The sequence below is a fragment of the Apiospora marii genome, assembly GCF_038362585.1.
Source record: "Apiospora marii strain CBS 49790 chromosome Unknown utg000004l_segment0_segment1, whole genome shotgun sequence".
NCBI lineage: Eukaryota > Fungi > Ascomycota > Sordariomycetes > Amphisphaeriales > Apiosporaceae > Apiospora > Apiospora marii.
In genome coordinates this window covers 21,282-36,260 of record NW_027117376.1, presented here as the reverse complement: position 1 = coordinate 36,260, position 14,979 = coordinate 21,282, and the positions used below count along the sequence as shown (strand labels likewise).

Here is a 14,979-nt window from a genome sequence, read left to right as displayed (position 1 = left end):
AAGCGTGGTTAAAAGGGGTTGCTTTGCAACTCACCCACACACCAAGTATCGGCTACCGAGCTGATTGTATATAGATGTAAAACAAATGCTGGTGGGGGTGCAACATGAGGACTCCTTTACTGGAACTATATAGCTACAATCTCCCAAGAGATAGACTGTATAACAACAGCGTAATAAACCAATTGCGCACGCTAGAGCGGGTATCCGCTGCATGTCTTCTCCTTACAGCTTGGGTCCTTCCGCTCGATCCTCCTTCTTCGCCTGCTCCTTAAGCACTCTCCGCAGAATCTTCCCGCTCGGGTTTTTGGGCACCTCCTCGATGAACCTAATCCCGCCACGGAGCTGTTTGTGCGGCGCTACCTTACTAGCGACCCAATCAATCAGCTCCTTGGCCTTCTCGTCAGTCTGCGGCACTCCCGTTTTCATAACAATGTAAGCACGCGGGACCTCTTCAGATCGCTCCTTGTCAAAAGCAGGGATAACGCAGGCGTCGGCGATTTCGCTGTGTCCAAGGAGAAGGCCTTCCAGCTCTGCTGGAGCCACCTGAAAGCCCTCTGTAGAAAGAATAAATGGGTTAGCCACGTTGTATTGTTGAAATGCTGAGATAGTCGGATCAGATCTGGACTTACTGTACTTGATCAACTCTTTCAATCGATCAGTGATGTAAAAGTTCCCCTTCACATCAGAATGGCCAATGTCGCCAGTCTTGAAGAAGCCACACTCGCTGAACGTTTCTTTGGCTAGTTCAGGTCTGTTCAGGTACCCTTGGAAGACATTCGGCCCATTCACCCAAATCTCGCCGTCCTACATGATACTGCGGTCAGAATCCCAATCTGCTCGAGCGGTGTAACGGATCTTAAACTTACTTGACCAACTGACAGCTCCTTCCCGTCAAGATCGACTATTTTCGCTTCCATATTGGCCATCAATGGACCAACCGAGCCCTTGAACTTAGCCCACTCCAGGACAGACTGCATATGGGTAACAGGCGCCGTCTCTGATAGACCGTAGCCCTGCTTCGTGGGGACCGTCAGGCGTTCCCAAACAGCATCCACCAGCTCCGCCGTCAGTGGCGCTGCCCCGGAGTTGAGCCATTTGAGGCTGGACAGATCATACTTGTCGACGATGGGATGCTTTGCAAAGCCCAAGATGATGGGCGGCGGAACATAAGCAAACGTGACCTGGTAGTCCTGTATCAATTTGCAGGCCTTCTCAAGTTCGAATTTTGGCAAGGCAATGGCCTGATAGCCATCCCAAACGGTGGCGTGTAGAATACACGTCAGACCCTGTAGTTGTCTTAGCTCCCTGTAACATAGTGTCCGGGTAGTTCATGTACCCACATAGACATGGTAGAATGGCAGAACGGCCAGCTGCTTATCTCCTTTCCCATCCTGGCCGCCCATGCAGTGCAACCCACTCCGCTTCTCGGCCGAAGAGAACTGAAGCACGTTGGCCACGATGTTTGTGTGCGAGAGCATGACACCCTTCGGCAGGCCTGTTGTGCCAGAGCTGTAGACCAGGAAAGCAAGGTCCTTCTTGGGATCAACGCGAGTCTGGTAGGATAGGTTCAGCAAGCTGGTGCTTTTCAGCTGGGTGAAGTGGTGGATTTTGCCGCTGGGGTCCCTATCGTGGCCTATCAGGATGATGCGGTCCTCGGGGATTCCAATCTCCTTAGCAGCCTTCAGCGCCGTCGGGAGCATGGCCTGCTGTGTGACGATGCCCTTTACGTTGGAGTCCTTCATCTGGAATGCCAGTTCCTTGGCGGTATAGGTGGGATTGGCTGTTGAGCAGACGCCGCCGGCCCAGAGGGTGCCAAACACCACGGGGGCATAGTCGATGCTGTTAGGCGAAAATATGCCGAGCACGTCGCCCTTCTTCCAGTTCCATTGCGACTTGAGGCCCTTGCCAAAATCTAAGGCAGTGCTTTTGAGCTGGGTGAAGTTGTAGGCAGACCCAGTCTCGCCATCGATGAAGAGTTCTTTGATGTTGATGATGTTAGCTGAGCTCGGCTAGCAGCGGGGTATGGTCACTGCGTGGTGTTATCACCTTTATCGTCGGTCCATTCCTTCTCTTTTCTCTCAAAGAGAAGTGTCCAGATATCGACCTCGGGTATTGCCAAATCGGCATGGTTCGATTTGAATACCATGGTCAACGTCGTAGGCGCGTCGCCCAAATCACCACTTAAATAATTATATCCCTGGAAAGTCCCTCGGGGAAAACCAATATATATCTCTTATGTACAGTAGGTAATATCCGGCAGAAGAACTCGGGAGCGTACCTATGTGTAGCTTGGGTCTGACAGATGGGAAGAAATGGTAGAGACAGGAATAAGAATAAGGGAAGCTTGGGATATTCTTACACGATCAGCCCGAAGGACCTCGGGACAAATGGAGTCTCACTTAGGCAGGAGTGGATGAGAAAAAGAGGTGAAGCTTCCCCCGGCAGTTACGGTGGTGCTGGCTGATTGGCGACTACGTATGCGTATACATACTTCCAGGCCGATTACTTGCCCAAAGAGGCAAAGTTGCACAGTACGTGTTGGCTTTTATTGCGCCCATCTGCTTTCAATATGCAGATTGCATTGTCCAACTAGTGGTACTGACCTGACCTGTTGGGCCTCGCCCAAGGTTAGGTAGTTCGGGGTTAACGAGTAGGTTGTTTGAGTTGCGGAAGTGCAGCTGACCAAGTCCTATCTCGGCGACTCCTTCGCTCCTTCGGTTATGTACGAGCTCGGTCTCACGCCAAGCAAGACCGGCGTGTGTCAACAACAACAACAACTCGTCGGCGCACCTACATTGATGGATGCTATGTATGCTCTCATTAGAGTCAATTAATATTGATAGGTACGTGGAAGCTAGAAGGGATGGAATGGCCGATGCATTCTTTTCTTTTTCCTAACGGGCAGGGGAAGCGTGAGACAGACCCCCAAACGTCATTGCAAGCCAAGAGCCGCTAAAAGCCGCCCGGGGTATCTAATTTCTTATTTACCCCAGATGGGGAATCTGGGTTTGAGTTGCGAGATCACACTCTATGTACCTTGTTACAGTAATCCTTAACACATAGTAGCAAGAGGCCCAGGTCCATCGCAGCCAAGCAGCCCAACAGCCAATGAACATTCCCAGAGCCAAGTCACTCCTTGATCGCGAGTCATGACGCACCCCATTACAAGCCGAGGCCTTAGGTAATGTGTATGCATATTATCTATATCGCGGAACGGTTCCGGTCAAAGGCGTCAAATATTCATGTTCTTGATTATCATTACGTACAAACTTGTCTAGGTATCCAGGTGAGCGTCTTGACGTATATATGTAAGTATGTATGTGTTTGTGCGTGTCGGTGGGTAGGCCAAAAAACCCAGGGTATATATTTTGCACCAGCCAGTTTCCTACCCAATGCCTTCATAACCTCGTGAAGCCATTCATCATCCACTCCCTCCCTGCCTGTTTATCTTGTAAATTCAAACGATGAGTCGCTGCTCGACTGATCTCCATCCAGCGCGGCAGGCTCGATGGCCCGACGCCTCCATGCCGGCACGGTCTCGCAGCCCTTGGGCACGCGACATTGCTCCCGCACATTGCACGTCTTCCACAGCACCTCGCGTACCTCGGAGAAGACTTGGTCGACGGCGTCCATCGCCCAGATGACGTCCAGATGCTCGTACTCGGCAATGACTTTCTGGTGAACGATCTGCACGTATGGCTCACGCCCGCGCTCGAACCGACTGATCAGCTTGGTGCCATCGACAAGATCGTCGTTGCCGGCAACCCACAGAGCCATCGGCGGGGCCTGTTCGTTATACCACGCCGTTGCGCCCTTGGGCTTGCGCTTGTGGTGGTGCTCGTGCGGGTGCGACTGCGACGGAGACCGGTTCCTGAAGCGATCGCGTAGCTTCTTGAACAGGTTCGAGTCTTCCACCTGGTTGGGATGGGCTAGTGGCCCATCCGTCTCGGCATCTTCACGCTCCTCGGCATGCAAGTCCTCCTTCGTCGACAAGATGCACTTGTGCTTCGCGAAGCACTCACGCCCAAGCCACCATCGCATCGATTCCGCACTGACGTACACAGGGGCGAATTGGAACATGCGGTGCTTCAGGGCCCGATCCCAGCGGGTGTCGGCCCAGTCAAACAGGAACGAAAAGACCTTGTAGCCCAGCCAGCCATAGATGCGTGCAGGCACCATCCCATGCATGGTCATCATCAAGGGGATGAATGCATGTATGCCGAATACGACGCGGAACATGGCGGGCGAGATAATCCTCATGAACTTGAAGTATGCCTTTCCGATCAGCGGACCAGCATGAGTAGCCGGAGCCAGAGCGCAGAAAACAGAGATTTTTTCTCCCAGTTCTGGGCGCTGCTCCTTGGCGAGTGCGACAAATGTCTGGGTGGTGCCCTGGGAGTGGCAGATCAAACCGAGCTTCTCGAACCCGGTCTCGTAGAGCACCCGTGAGGTCAACGCTGCCAGGTCAAAGACTCCCATTTGGCGGATGTTCCAACACCACATGCGCGGGTCACCATACTCCAGGAGAACATGCTTGGGCTTAAAACCACAGCGGTTGTTTCCCAGCCAGACGTCGTAGCCCGACTTGCAAAGATAGAAAGCCAATGAGTCCTCGTCGTTGACACAGTACGCGCCCGAGCTCTGCATGAGCCCGTGCAGCAAAAGGACAGGATACTTGTGCTTCTGCCCTGGGGTCTCGGGCTTCTTCTTGCTCTCTCCGGTAAACAGGTTGGGACCACGAAATGTCCTCTCCTTTTCATCTAATTTGGTGTGCTCTTTTGGATCGTAAATGTGCCAAAGGTCTATGATGAAGCCGTCCTCGGTCTGAACCTGGAACTCTTCCATGTCCAGACCGACTCGTCGCGCATAATAACCAACATCGCAGATGATAGGGTCAGGCCCGCCTTCGGTAGGGATAAAACCATCGTTTGCTACCGGCGCTTCTTTGTCGGGGCTGATCTTATCTTGCGTCTTTCTGCGCTTCCAGGCCCGGTCCATCTCTTGCCGCGCCTTCTGTCTTCGTATTTCTTCTTCGTAAAATGGTCGGTCCGCATCGGGGTTTCGTAGCGTCAATCGCATCCAAGTGTTGTAGAACAATGGAGGGATACTGGTAAACAGAGCCCCGAGCACGACCACCCCGAGAAAGCCTGTGCTGAGGAAAAACGATGAAACTCGGAAGGTCATGCATTGCATTCCGCGGAATACCGAAGACGGTCCGTATAGTGGTAAAGGTGGGAACAACGGATTCGTATGCGATGGAGGCATAGACCTCCCGAGAGCATCGTCGCCCGACTTTTGTACAGCTGCGCTGTTGACCTGTGCCTTCACCTCAACCTCGTTCGGGCCAGTGCTGTCTTTGGACTGGGTTGACCCTTGGCGGGCGGCTTCGCCTATGGGATCGACTGCATCGTCGGAATGGTTGCTATCCAATTTGTCCTTGAGTTGGTTTAGCTTGAAGGCCTCGGGAAGCGGCGGTCCAGGGAGTCGATTTCCGTCGGCTGTAACAACCACGGCATCTTGGGGTGTGACGAAGTCGGCATTTACAGCAATATTTTCCGGGTGTTCTGCGTTGTGCGGCTGAAGCGACAGCTTCTCGGCTTGGTTGGTAAACTGAACAGCAGCCTGGGTATGGTCCGCCCCTGTCGGCTGGGAGCCGCCGGCTTGAATGTTCTCAGCGGACGATTTCATGGCGGGCCGCCCGCTTCCGCTGATGTCCCGTACAGTCTAGGTATTATGCAGTCTATAACGTTGTCTCGGTCGATTGGCACGGCAGGGCGGTGGGACGGGGGGGAAATGTATATATAAACAAATGGTGCGTCAAGGCGATCGACGGCAGGTGCGGGATCGGGAACCTTATTCCAGATGGTTTAAGGTAGGAAACAGATAATCTTAAGAGAATGGGACGACTTTTGCGTAGGGTCCAGAGTCCAGGCCTTCAGACCGCTTTATATTGACCCCTTGACTCGTGGGGGTTCATAGCCCGATAGTCAGGCGTTGGCACCAAAGAAGAAAAAACCAAGGATACAAGTGTTCTGGGTTTTATGCGATCATGAGATGGACTTGGACTTGGACTTGGCCCGGGACGTGTGCACCTCCCTCATAATACTCCCAAATAAAATCAAACAACAGGAGTGAAAGGGTTCATGTTTGTTGTTCCTCAGGTCCCGGCAGAGCAGCAGGTTACATACTTCACAAGCAAACGGCCAGCTAGTCTAGCCTGAAAAGGAGAAAAAGGAGCAGCGTTCCATTAGATCGGATTGGGCAGATGAGAGACAATCTTAAATCTGCGACGGGCGACGAGCTGGAAGTTTCAGTGGACCAAAAAGCAGGACAAAAAGCAGGATCCATGCCAAGAAGCGCCTCGAGAAAGCGTTTTGCGCCAGCCCTTGACGTCACGGCCGCTGCTGGCACGGCACTTCTGGTGGCCTCATCCATGCCGGGCGGATAGAGACAGAGTCATCGGCTTCGTACTACTATACATAGAGTCGATGTTTGAAGTTGGAATAAACCATATGTGTTGCGACGTTCAGGGTTTGCGATCTCTCTGCTAGCCTCTTGCAAAGAAGTATCCATGCCCACCGACATACTCCCAACTATCAAATAGGAGCACGACTCCCCCTGGATTTCCACAACCACGCATTAATGTGCAAATAAGTCTGGCAGCCATAGAGGGGGAGAGGGCCAGCCTGCTAGTCGTAGCCATTAGGATTGCTGGCTGCTGACCACTGCTATCCATCTCAGCGCAGCTCTGGGGCCTGGTCCACTCTTGCGACGGATCCAAAAACTGGCGCTGGTGGTGGTAATTTTTTGGCATGTGCAACTGGCACGCCGGTTCAACGGCCAAAATGAAAAAGTGCCTCATAAGAGAACGCAGCATACAACACTGATACATATCTAATTCTTCATCTGAGAGCAAAGAATGTGTAGAGAAGCTACAAGGCTATCTATCACATTGAAGACGTACATGCCTGATCAACTCGAAGAAGGGCTCTCTCAACACGATCCATAACACGTAGCAATACCCTCTATTCATAGCCGGCTCGCTGCTCGTGCTACTCGAAAATACAGAGTCACACACAGATACGATGATTTCATTACATCTAAAATCTTCCAACAATAATAAAACTATATTACTCTATTATTTTGTACATTTCAATTCTATGAATTCAACTCGATTTGTCGCGGCTCACGCGCGGGAGTATGATCGACTTGGACAAGGGTCTGGAATGGGCACTTTATTTGAGGGGCACGAGCCGGAACAGGCTGTTTTGTTGGAGGTTCTATGGTTATTGCACATGGTTTTCTCTCCAATGCTCATCCTCGTAAGATGGTGTTTCTGCCCTGCTTGCTGAATTTGGCCTTCGTCAGGTCGCAATTGCAGTCAATCGCAAGACATGGTCGGTGTATGGATAGACTGCAACGAACCACACTGGTTCGACATCTGGAGAGCGTAAGACTAAGGCACGACACGTCGGGGTATGCAGCGCTTCGTTGTCTCTTGGGGCCTGCAGAAACGGCCGGAGGGAGCCTCGACGACGATGCCTTCAGGTGTCGTCGGGCCGTTGGAAAGGACGGTGTAGAGCGTGCGCAAGATAAGATGGGATTCTATCCGTAGGAGCCCGCCCAGAGAAAACCCATGGATGAGTTCGCAGTCGCACAGACCTCTCAGCTTCCACAGCGCATAGCGCACAGCGCACAGCGCACAGCGGACGGCTAAAGCCGTTTGGCAGTCAGTGGGTGACCGCCAACCGCCTCCCTGGAGCTGAGCCGATGGGACCCCACTAAGAGGCCACCGCCCCGGCTCCCCTTCCATGTGCCAGTGCCTCGGCCAAAAGTTAGGTACCTGAGGAATGAATGCCGAGCGGTTGATGGACCAGCCGTTGGATATAGGTAGTCGCGATAGTAACGCGGAAGCACGCTCTGTCGGTCTGTTATACTTACGCGCATCACCACAGCGCTCTTCACCTAATGAACTAATGCATCACTCGTAATTATTCCAAACTTTGCACTGCGGCACTCTCCCCTTCCTACTTTCTTGACCGCCCTAGTCGTCATCTTTCCCATGACTTCTGGCTCCCCGATTGACCCTGGCGAATACTGAGGCCGCGTTGTCTGTCGTCTGCAGGCGTTTCGGCAGTCATGACCACAGACGATCTCACGCCCAAAAGGCGATGCAGGAGAAGGAGAAAGGACAAGTCCCCTATTACTGCGAGGCTGGTTCTTGACGAGCAGGTCAAGGGCGACATTGGCATAGTGTCGGACGATCTCTTTGCCGACTTATTCCCCCATTTGCTTCAGGGTCAGTAAACATCATGATGCGGACGAGTCCCAGTAGGTGTCACTTGCAGCGGAACAATTCTAATCTGGTGTCCGTCAAGTAGAGCAAGATAGCGAGCCGATCCCAAGTCCGACCGTCCCCGAGATATATCACGTAGCCCTCGCACCGTGGTCACCGAACGCAACCCCTTCGGAAACGAATTGGACCATCGTACCCGTCCTGAAGTCTACCGTGCTGGCGCATTCTACAATCCAGTTCTCTCCTTCTTCTCTTGCTCTACAAAACTTCGCCACCACCCTCCAGCAGGTCGCCCCGTCGAAACTGTCCAGCCATAGTCGACATGGCATTGAGGTGCTGGTTCTGGATGTGATTCCTTTGGAGCTAGATGCCGTGTTTGTCAGCCTTGAGGGTGACTTGGCCAGGCGCTTGGAGAATGGAGAGGGTACCTTTTTCAGGGAACACCCTGCTGCAAGAGGAAGAAGAGAGTCGGCACCAGATAAGCCAGGGGAGCATCTCGCAACCGCACTCCGCGCGGGACTCAGTACGCTGAGACTTGTCCACAACGGCGACTTATTCCCTCTGCCACTGCCGCCCCATCCTGTTACCCATGTCCCCTCGACGCCAGGGAAGGTCACTCTATGCGAGCCAGTCGCCCAAGGCATTTTGGGCCCGGACACCCGAATCATCTTGACCCGCGGCCATACCTCCAAACAAGACCGAGACTCTTCAACTTCCTCGCGGGCTCTCAATGGAACGACGCAGGATGATGGAGATGACACTGCCACCGATCAATTTTACTCGGCGGCCGAAGATCGCGAGAGGAACGGCGCCACCACAGCAGCAGACTCTGTTACAGAAACCGAAACCGAGGCATCTGAGGCCGAGAATGAAGACGACTTGTCAGATGACTCGATGGACGAGATCATATCATTGCAAGCGCCCTCGCTGCCCGCCACGGCCACTAGCGGCGTGTCGACCATGCAACCAGGAACCCCTATGACGATAGGCCGCGGAAGAAAGACGAACGGCATCAGTACACCTGGGTCGGTATTCTCTAGCTTTACTGCAACTACAGCACGCCCAGACCGCCCAAAGGGTCGTCTCTTTAAGACGCATGGCCTTGTCACGGAAGTTCCTCCGGATCTGCTTCATCCAAAACCAACTAGTGACGACGATGAGGAAGCCCGTGTATACGTGGACATCACGTCTCTCACGAGGATCGGTTGCTTCTCTGGCGACTGGGTCCGTGTTGAGGCGTCAGAGGAGCCTCCAGCAAACGGACTTGGTCTTTTTGGGCTTGGAAGCCTAGTGCACAATGATTCGGCAGAGCAGACGTGGCGGCCAGCCAAGATCTATGGCCTTCCAGAGGGCTACGTACGCCGGCCCATGACAAGAATGCCTACTTCGAAACTCCAAAATGGTGGTCGGAGGCTTTCCTTCTTTGATTCGCAGGTACAACAGCCTGCCAGTCCTGGCGCTTATCTTTCGCCTATATTGGTGGCAAACCTGGATAGCACACCCTACGTAAGATTATCACCTCTTAAGCGGCGGGCATATCCTCCGAGACCGGGTCAAGCGAAGATCACTGGCTCATCACGCCCACCTTATGCCCGAGAAGTGACGCTCCAGCAAATACGCACTCCGCTGTCATCTGAGCGGGCCTTGCAATCGGTTATCCTATGTGGCCTGAAAGATCACTTTGCGCGTCGCACAAGGGTGGTTAAAACGGGTGACCTTGTGGCTATTCCCGTAGATACTCAACTGGGGCGCACTCTACAGGATGCACCAGGGATCAGCGATGCTACAAGCGTCGATGATCTGCTCACCCTGACAGCATCAGGCAAATCTGGATCGTCTGGCTCAAAACCCGATGGCGTGGCGTGGCTTCGAGTCGGTCATATAGCGCGGCAAAAGCCGGAGAATGGCGAGGAGGAAGACGAAGAGGACCTTTGGGGCGGTCTTGCCTGTATCGACACGTCGACAACCCAGATTGCCCAATCTGGCGCTGTCACCAGCTCTATTCCAGGCACAAAAGAAAGCAGTTGGCGACATTATCTTGGCTTGGAGGAAGCCCCCAAATCCACGACAAGCCTCACCGCTTTGACACTACCAGAACAGGCGAGGCGCCCCGTGCCTCCTCTCAGGAGAAGGTTGCGTGAGCTTATAGCAGCTGCGACAAGTAAGCGGGCAATTCACCTTAAGATGCCCCCTATTGCAGTCCTGCTCGTGTCGACGCAGCGGAATATTGGGAAAGCAACTCTGGCAACGGAGGCTTGTTCGGATATTGGGCTGCATACATTCTGCATTGATGCATACGACATTCTCAATGAGGGGGGCAGTGGCGGAGGCGATGTAAAAACGGAAGGCTTCCTAAAAGCGCGAGCTGATCGTGCCATGAGTTGTGGGCCAGCAAACTGTGCTTTGCTCATCCGTCATCTTGAAGCACTCACTGCTGACCGCATGGTGACAGCAATGAAGGAAGTCCTCTCTGAAGCTCGAGTCCTTATTGCAACCACCACGGATGTTGACAAGGTCCCGGATGGTGTTCGAGGTCTCTTTACTCATGAAATGGAGATGGGTGCCCCTGATGAAGGTGAGCGTGAAGGTATCCTGCAAAGCATCATCGACAGCCAGGGCACGCCGTTGGCACCCGAATTTGACCTTGGCGGCGTTGCTATCAAGACAGCTGCATTGGTCGCCGGTGATTTGGTTGATGTAGTTGGACGGGCTCTTGTTGCCCGCGAAGCCCGGCTTGAGGCTTTATCTAAACGTGCCCATAAGGGTGAGCACGCTTTGTCAGTCCGGGATATACAGGTAGCAGGTGGGTCATCTGCACGATGCCTGACCAAAGCCGATTTCGACATTGCGGTAGATGCAGCGCGCAAGAACTTTGCCGACGCGATAGGGGCGCCCAAGATCCCCAATGTTACGTGGGACGATGTCGGTGGTCTCAGCAATGTCAAGGATGCCGTCCAGGAGACGATCCAGTTGCCCTTGGAGCGACCCGAACTCTTCGCCAAGGGAATGAAGAAACGATCCGGCATTCTATTCTACGGACCTCCTGGCACGGGCAAGACTCTGCTCGCCAAGGCCATCGCTACCGAGTACAGCTTGAACTTCTTCAGTGTCAAAGGCCCGGAGCTGCTAAATATGTACATTGGAGAGTCCGAGGCAAATGTGCGCCGCGTATTCCAGCGTGCCCGGGATGCCCGCCCGTGCGTGGTGTTCTTTGACGAACTTGACTCCGTCGCGCCCAAGCGAGGCAATCAAGGTGACAGCGGTGGAGTTATGGACAGAATTGTGTCTCAGCTTCTCGCCGAGCTAGATGGCATGTCGGGCGGCGATGACGGCGGAGGCGGCGTCTTCGTCATTGGAGCAACCAACCGGCCCGATCTGCTCGACCAAGCCCTACTGCGCCCTGGGCGGTTTGACAAGATGCTCTATCTGGGCGTTTCCGATACTCACGACAAGCAGCTCACGATCATGGAAGCGCTCACGAGAAAGTCGGTGACCATTCATTCATCCCCATCCTTCGATGTATCCCGCTAACATGACAACGCAACAACTAGGTTCACGCTGCACCCGTCCGTCTCTCTCGCCGCCGTCGCGGAAAAGCTGCCCTTCACCTACACTGGCGCCGACTTCTACGCGCTCTGCAGCGACGCCATGCTCAAGGCGGTAACGCGCCAGGCCACGGCCGTCGACGCCAAGATCCGCGCCATCAACGCGGACCCGGCCACCAAGCACCCCATCTCGACGGCTAACTACTTCGACCACCACGCCACGCCCGAGGACATCGCCGTCATGGTCTCGGAGCAGGACTTCCTCGACGCCGACCGCGAGCTCATCCCCAGTGTCAGCGCCGGCGAGCTGCAGCACTACGAGCGGGTGCGGGCCACGTTTGAAGGCGCCCGCGATAAACAACAGCAGCAGCAGCAGGCTCAGGATGACTTGGCTACCCCGGCAGCCGCACAGGCGGGCGAGCAGCACTTCCCGCTGCGGCCCAGGTCCAGCGGCAGCGGTAGCAGTAGTATCAAGGGCAAGGGCAAAGGTAAGGCGGTTGCGGGCGCAGGCGACGAAGAAGACGAGGATGGTTACGAGAGTTATAACAGTGGGACCAACGGAGTCGGAGGTGGAGGCGCAGGCGGAGTGATCAAGAGCAACTCCTCCATCAGATCTAAACGGTCCAACAGATCCAACAGGTCCAACAAGTCTACCCGATCCAATAGATCCAAGGGAAAGGGCAAGGCTGTCGCCAAATTCCAGGAGGGGACAGCCAGCGATGACGATGGCTTGTACTAAGTCGTATACTATATACAGTACCTATTTCTGCAAGGAGATGTTCCATGGGGTTGTACTTGCAAACGTAATGTAGATCAGAAAGAGAGACCTTAGCATATTAGCGACGAGAAACATTGATGATGATGATGATGAGATGGGTATTTCAATTCAATTGATGCCGCGACTGCTTCTTGAGCAGGGGGCTTGCAAATTCTACAAATACAACCCTACCTATCAACCTGAACCTGCGACAAACATTGTCGTCTCCCTATAGTAGTTATCCCCCAAATCAAGGCCTAGAACCCGTGATTTCCCTTTGCCATGTCCGTTATCCGAGAATCCCTTATTATTTAGCCTCATCTATTGACTTGTCGTTCTTCTCTTCCGCCTCCTTCTTGTCCTCCTCTGACTCTTCTTCCGACTCTTCCTCCTCCTCACCCGACCCTGACGTCTCCTCGGAGGACTCGGAAGTGGGTTTGGATTCGGCCTTCTCGGCTGGCGAGGCGAGATTTTCGGCAATGCTGGCCGGTTCTTCGCCAGTCTTCGACGTCCCGCTCGTAGGGCTCTGGAGCACCTGCCCTGGGGCGGCGTTCTCGTCGTTGCCACTGGGCGCCTTCGACGTTCCCGTAGTCGGTGGCTGCAGGCTCGTCGTAGGTGCTGCCTTTGCGGCTGCCTTTGCCGCTTCCTTTGCGCTGCCCTCCTTCGGCTTTGTCGTCGTCGTTGCCGTCACCGTCCTTTTCGTAGGCGTCTTGGTGGCGGCCGTCTTGGTGGTGGCCGTCTTAGTCGTGGGCATCTTAGTCGTGGGCGTCTTAGTTGCCGCCGGCTTAGTCGTAGCCAGTTTGGTCGCCGACGTCTTGGGTGTCACTGACTTCGACGTCGCTGGTTTCAACGTCGACGTCGACGTTTTGGTTGTGGGCGTCTTGGTCGTCGCCGTCTTGGTCATGGACGTCTTGGTCGTGGGCGTTTTGGTCGTCGCCGTCTTGGTTGTGGCTGTCTTGGTCGTTGCCGTCTTGGTTGTTGCCGTCTTGGTCGTCGTCGTCTTGGTTGCCGGCTTATCCTTCTTGTCTGTGGCTGTCTTTTCCTCCTCTCCCTCCTCCTTCTTGCTCGCATCGTCGCCACCGCCGCTGCTAGTTCCCTCCTTTTTGGCTCCGTGGACCTTGGCCCGCAAGGCATCCAGGCGCACCTGTTTCGCCTTTGAGGCCGCCTCCTCGGCGATGCTGCGGACGGGCAGCTCGGCGGAGCCAGCAGGCTTCTTGGCGTCGGCCTTCTTGGCGGTGGCTGCTGCTAACTTCTTCTCGGGCATGGGAGGCGCCGCGGGGGCCGCGGGGGCTGCCTTCTGTCCTGCTGCCGAGGCGGCGGCGGCGGCACCTGCTGCTGCTGCGGCGGCGGCGGGTCCTGACACCGTCTGAGTCGTCTGGGGCGCCTTCTTCCTCAGCGGGTTCGGTGGCGGCTCGGCGCCCTTGGCGGGTATCGTGAACTCGTCGTAGTAGATCTTGACGTGCTGCTTGAGCTCGCCGTACTCGTTCCACTCTTCGATCTCGACTAGGTCCTGTAGGTTTGAAGCAAGTTTCTGTCAGCTCACGAGTCTTCAATTTCGTTGTTTTTTAAGGGGGTAGAGCTTTTTCATACCCCTAGAATCATGCCCATCTGCACCAGACCGGGCAGCTTGCGCACGCGGCCGTTTGCATCCTTGCCGGCGCGGCGGCCCCAGAGCATGCGCGCCTTCTCGTCGGTGGCCATGTCGAGGGCCTTGAAGGGCACGCGGTTGGCACGCAGGATGGTCTCGAGGCGCGAGGTGGCCGTAACGATATGGCTCGAGCCGGCCGTGAGCGAGGTGTAGATGTACAGAGCCGGGTCGGTCGAGTACGATTGCTTGGCGACTGTTTTTTTGGTCTTTTTGGGCGCAGCACCCTCTTTGGGCGCGGCATCCTCTTTGGGTGCAGCATCTTCTTTGGGCGCAACGTCTTCCTTGGGCGCAACGTCTACTTGAGGCGCAGCGTCAACTTGAGGAGCGGCTTCGGGGGCAGCTGCTTCGGCCATGTTTGCTGCTCGTCCTGGGCTGGTAATGTGAAAGAAAGGAAAGAAAAACTACAAGGTTGATAAAGATGCGAATGTTAGGATTCAGGGACTGTAAATAGAGGCAGGAATTGAAAAGAATGACGGGGAAAGAAGGAGAGGTTGTCGCGGCAGTTTGTTGCGCGCTCTCTCTCTCTCTCGACTTTGGCCAGGTGGACGGACAGCAAGGCAGGGGCAGTGGTTCAGACAAAGGGTCCAATCCAAATGTGGCAGGGGTGTTTCAAAGTGCAGCAGCGCAGCAGCAGCTCCCCAACCCGAGCTTGCCTGCCCTTGGGTGCGCTAAACTGACACAACTGAATTACCACCCGCCGGGAGACTATCGCCGTATTGTGGAATTGGCTAAT

The 14,979-nt window shown here is 54.6% G+C and overlaps 4 protein-coding genes across 4 annotated transcripts; 1 reads left to right on the top strand and 3 right to left on the bottom strand.

The window, feature by feature from the left end:
* Positions 1-222: 222 nt before the first annotated feature.
* On the bottom strand, positions 223-2,146 carry PG985_007006 (acetyl-CoA synthetase-like protein; the record flags this gene model as incomplete). The annotated part of the gene is made up of 4 exons (XM_066826775.1): positions 223-804; positions 867-1,286; positions 1,341-1,999; positions 2,047-2,146. 4 exons carry the CDS (start codon positions 2,144-2,146, stop codon positions 223-225), a joined length of 1,761 nt encoding a protein of 586 aa, XP_066684450.1.
* Positions 2,147-3,444: 1,298 nt separating this feature from the next.
* PG985_007005 (uncharacterized protein) lies at positions 3,445-5,688 on the bottom strand (the record flags this gene model as incomplete). Its single annotated transcript, XM_066826774.1, has 1 exon — positions 3,445-5,688. The coding sequence occupies one exon, from the start codon at positions 5,686-5,688 to the stop codon at positions 3,445-3,447; it is 2,244 nt and encodes a 747-aa protein (XP_066684449.1).
* A 2,451-nt stretch (positions 5,689-8,139) lies between these two features.
* On the top strand, positions 8,140-12,580 carry PG985_007004 (peroxin-6; the record flags this gene model as incomplete). The annotated part of the gene is made up of 3 exons (XM_066826773.1): positions 8,140-8,299; positions 8,379-11,073; positions 11,848-12,580. 3 exons carry the CDS (start codon positions 8,140-8,142, stop codon positions 12,578-12,580), a joined length of 3,588 nt encoding a protein of 1,195 aa, XP_066684448.1.
* A 325-nt stretch (positions 12,581-12,905) lies between these two features.
* PG985_007003 (uncharacterized protein) lies at positions 12,906-14,599 on the bottom strand (the record flags this gene model as incomplete). The annotated part of the gene is made up of 2 exons (XM_066826772.1): positions 12,906-14,108; positions 14,189-14,599. The coding sequence occupies 2 exons, from the start codon at positions 14,597-14,599 to the stop codon at positions 12,906-12,908; spliced, it is 1,614 nt and encodes a 537-aa protein (XP_066684447.1).
* Positions 14,600-14,979: the final 380 nt, after the last annotated feature.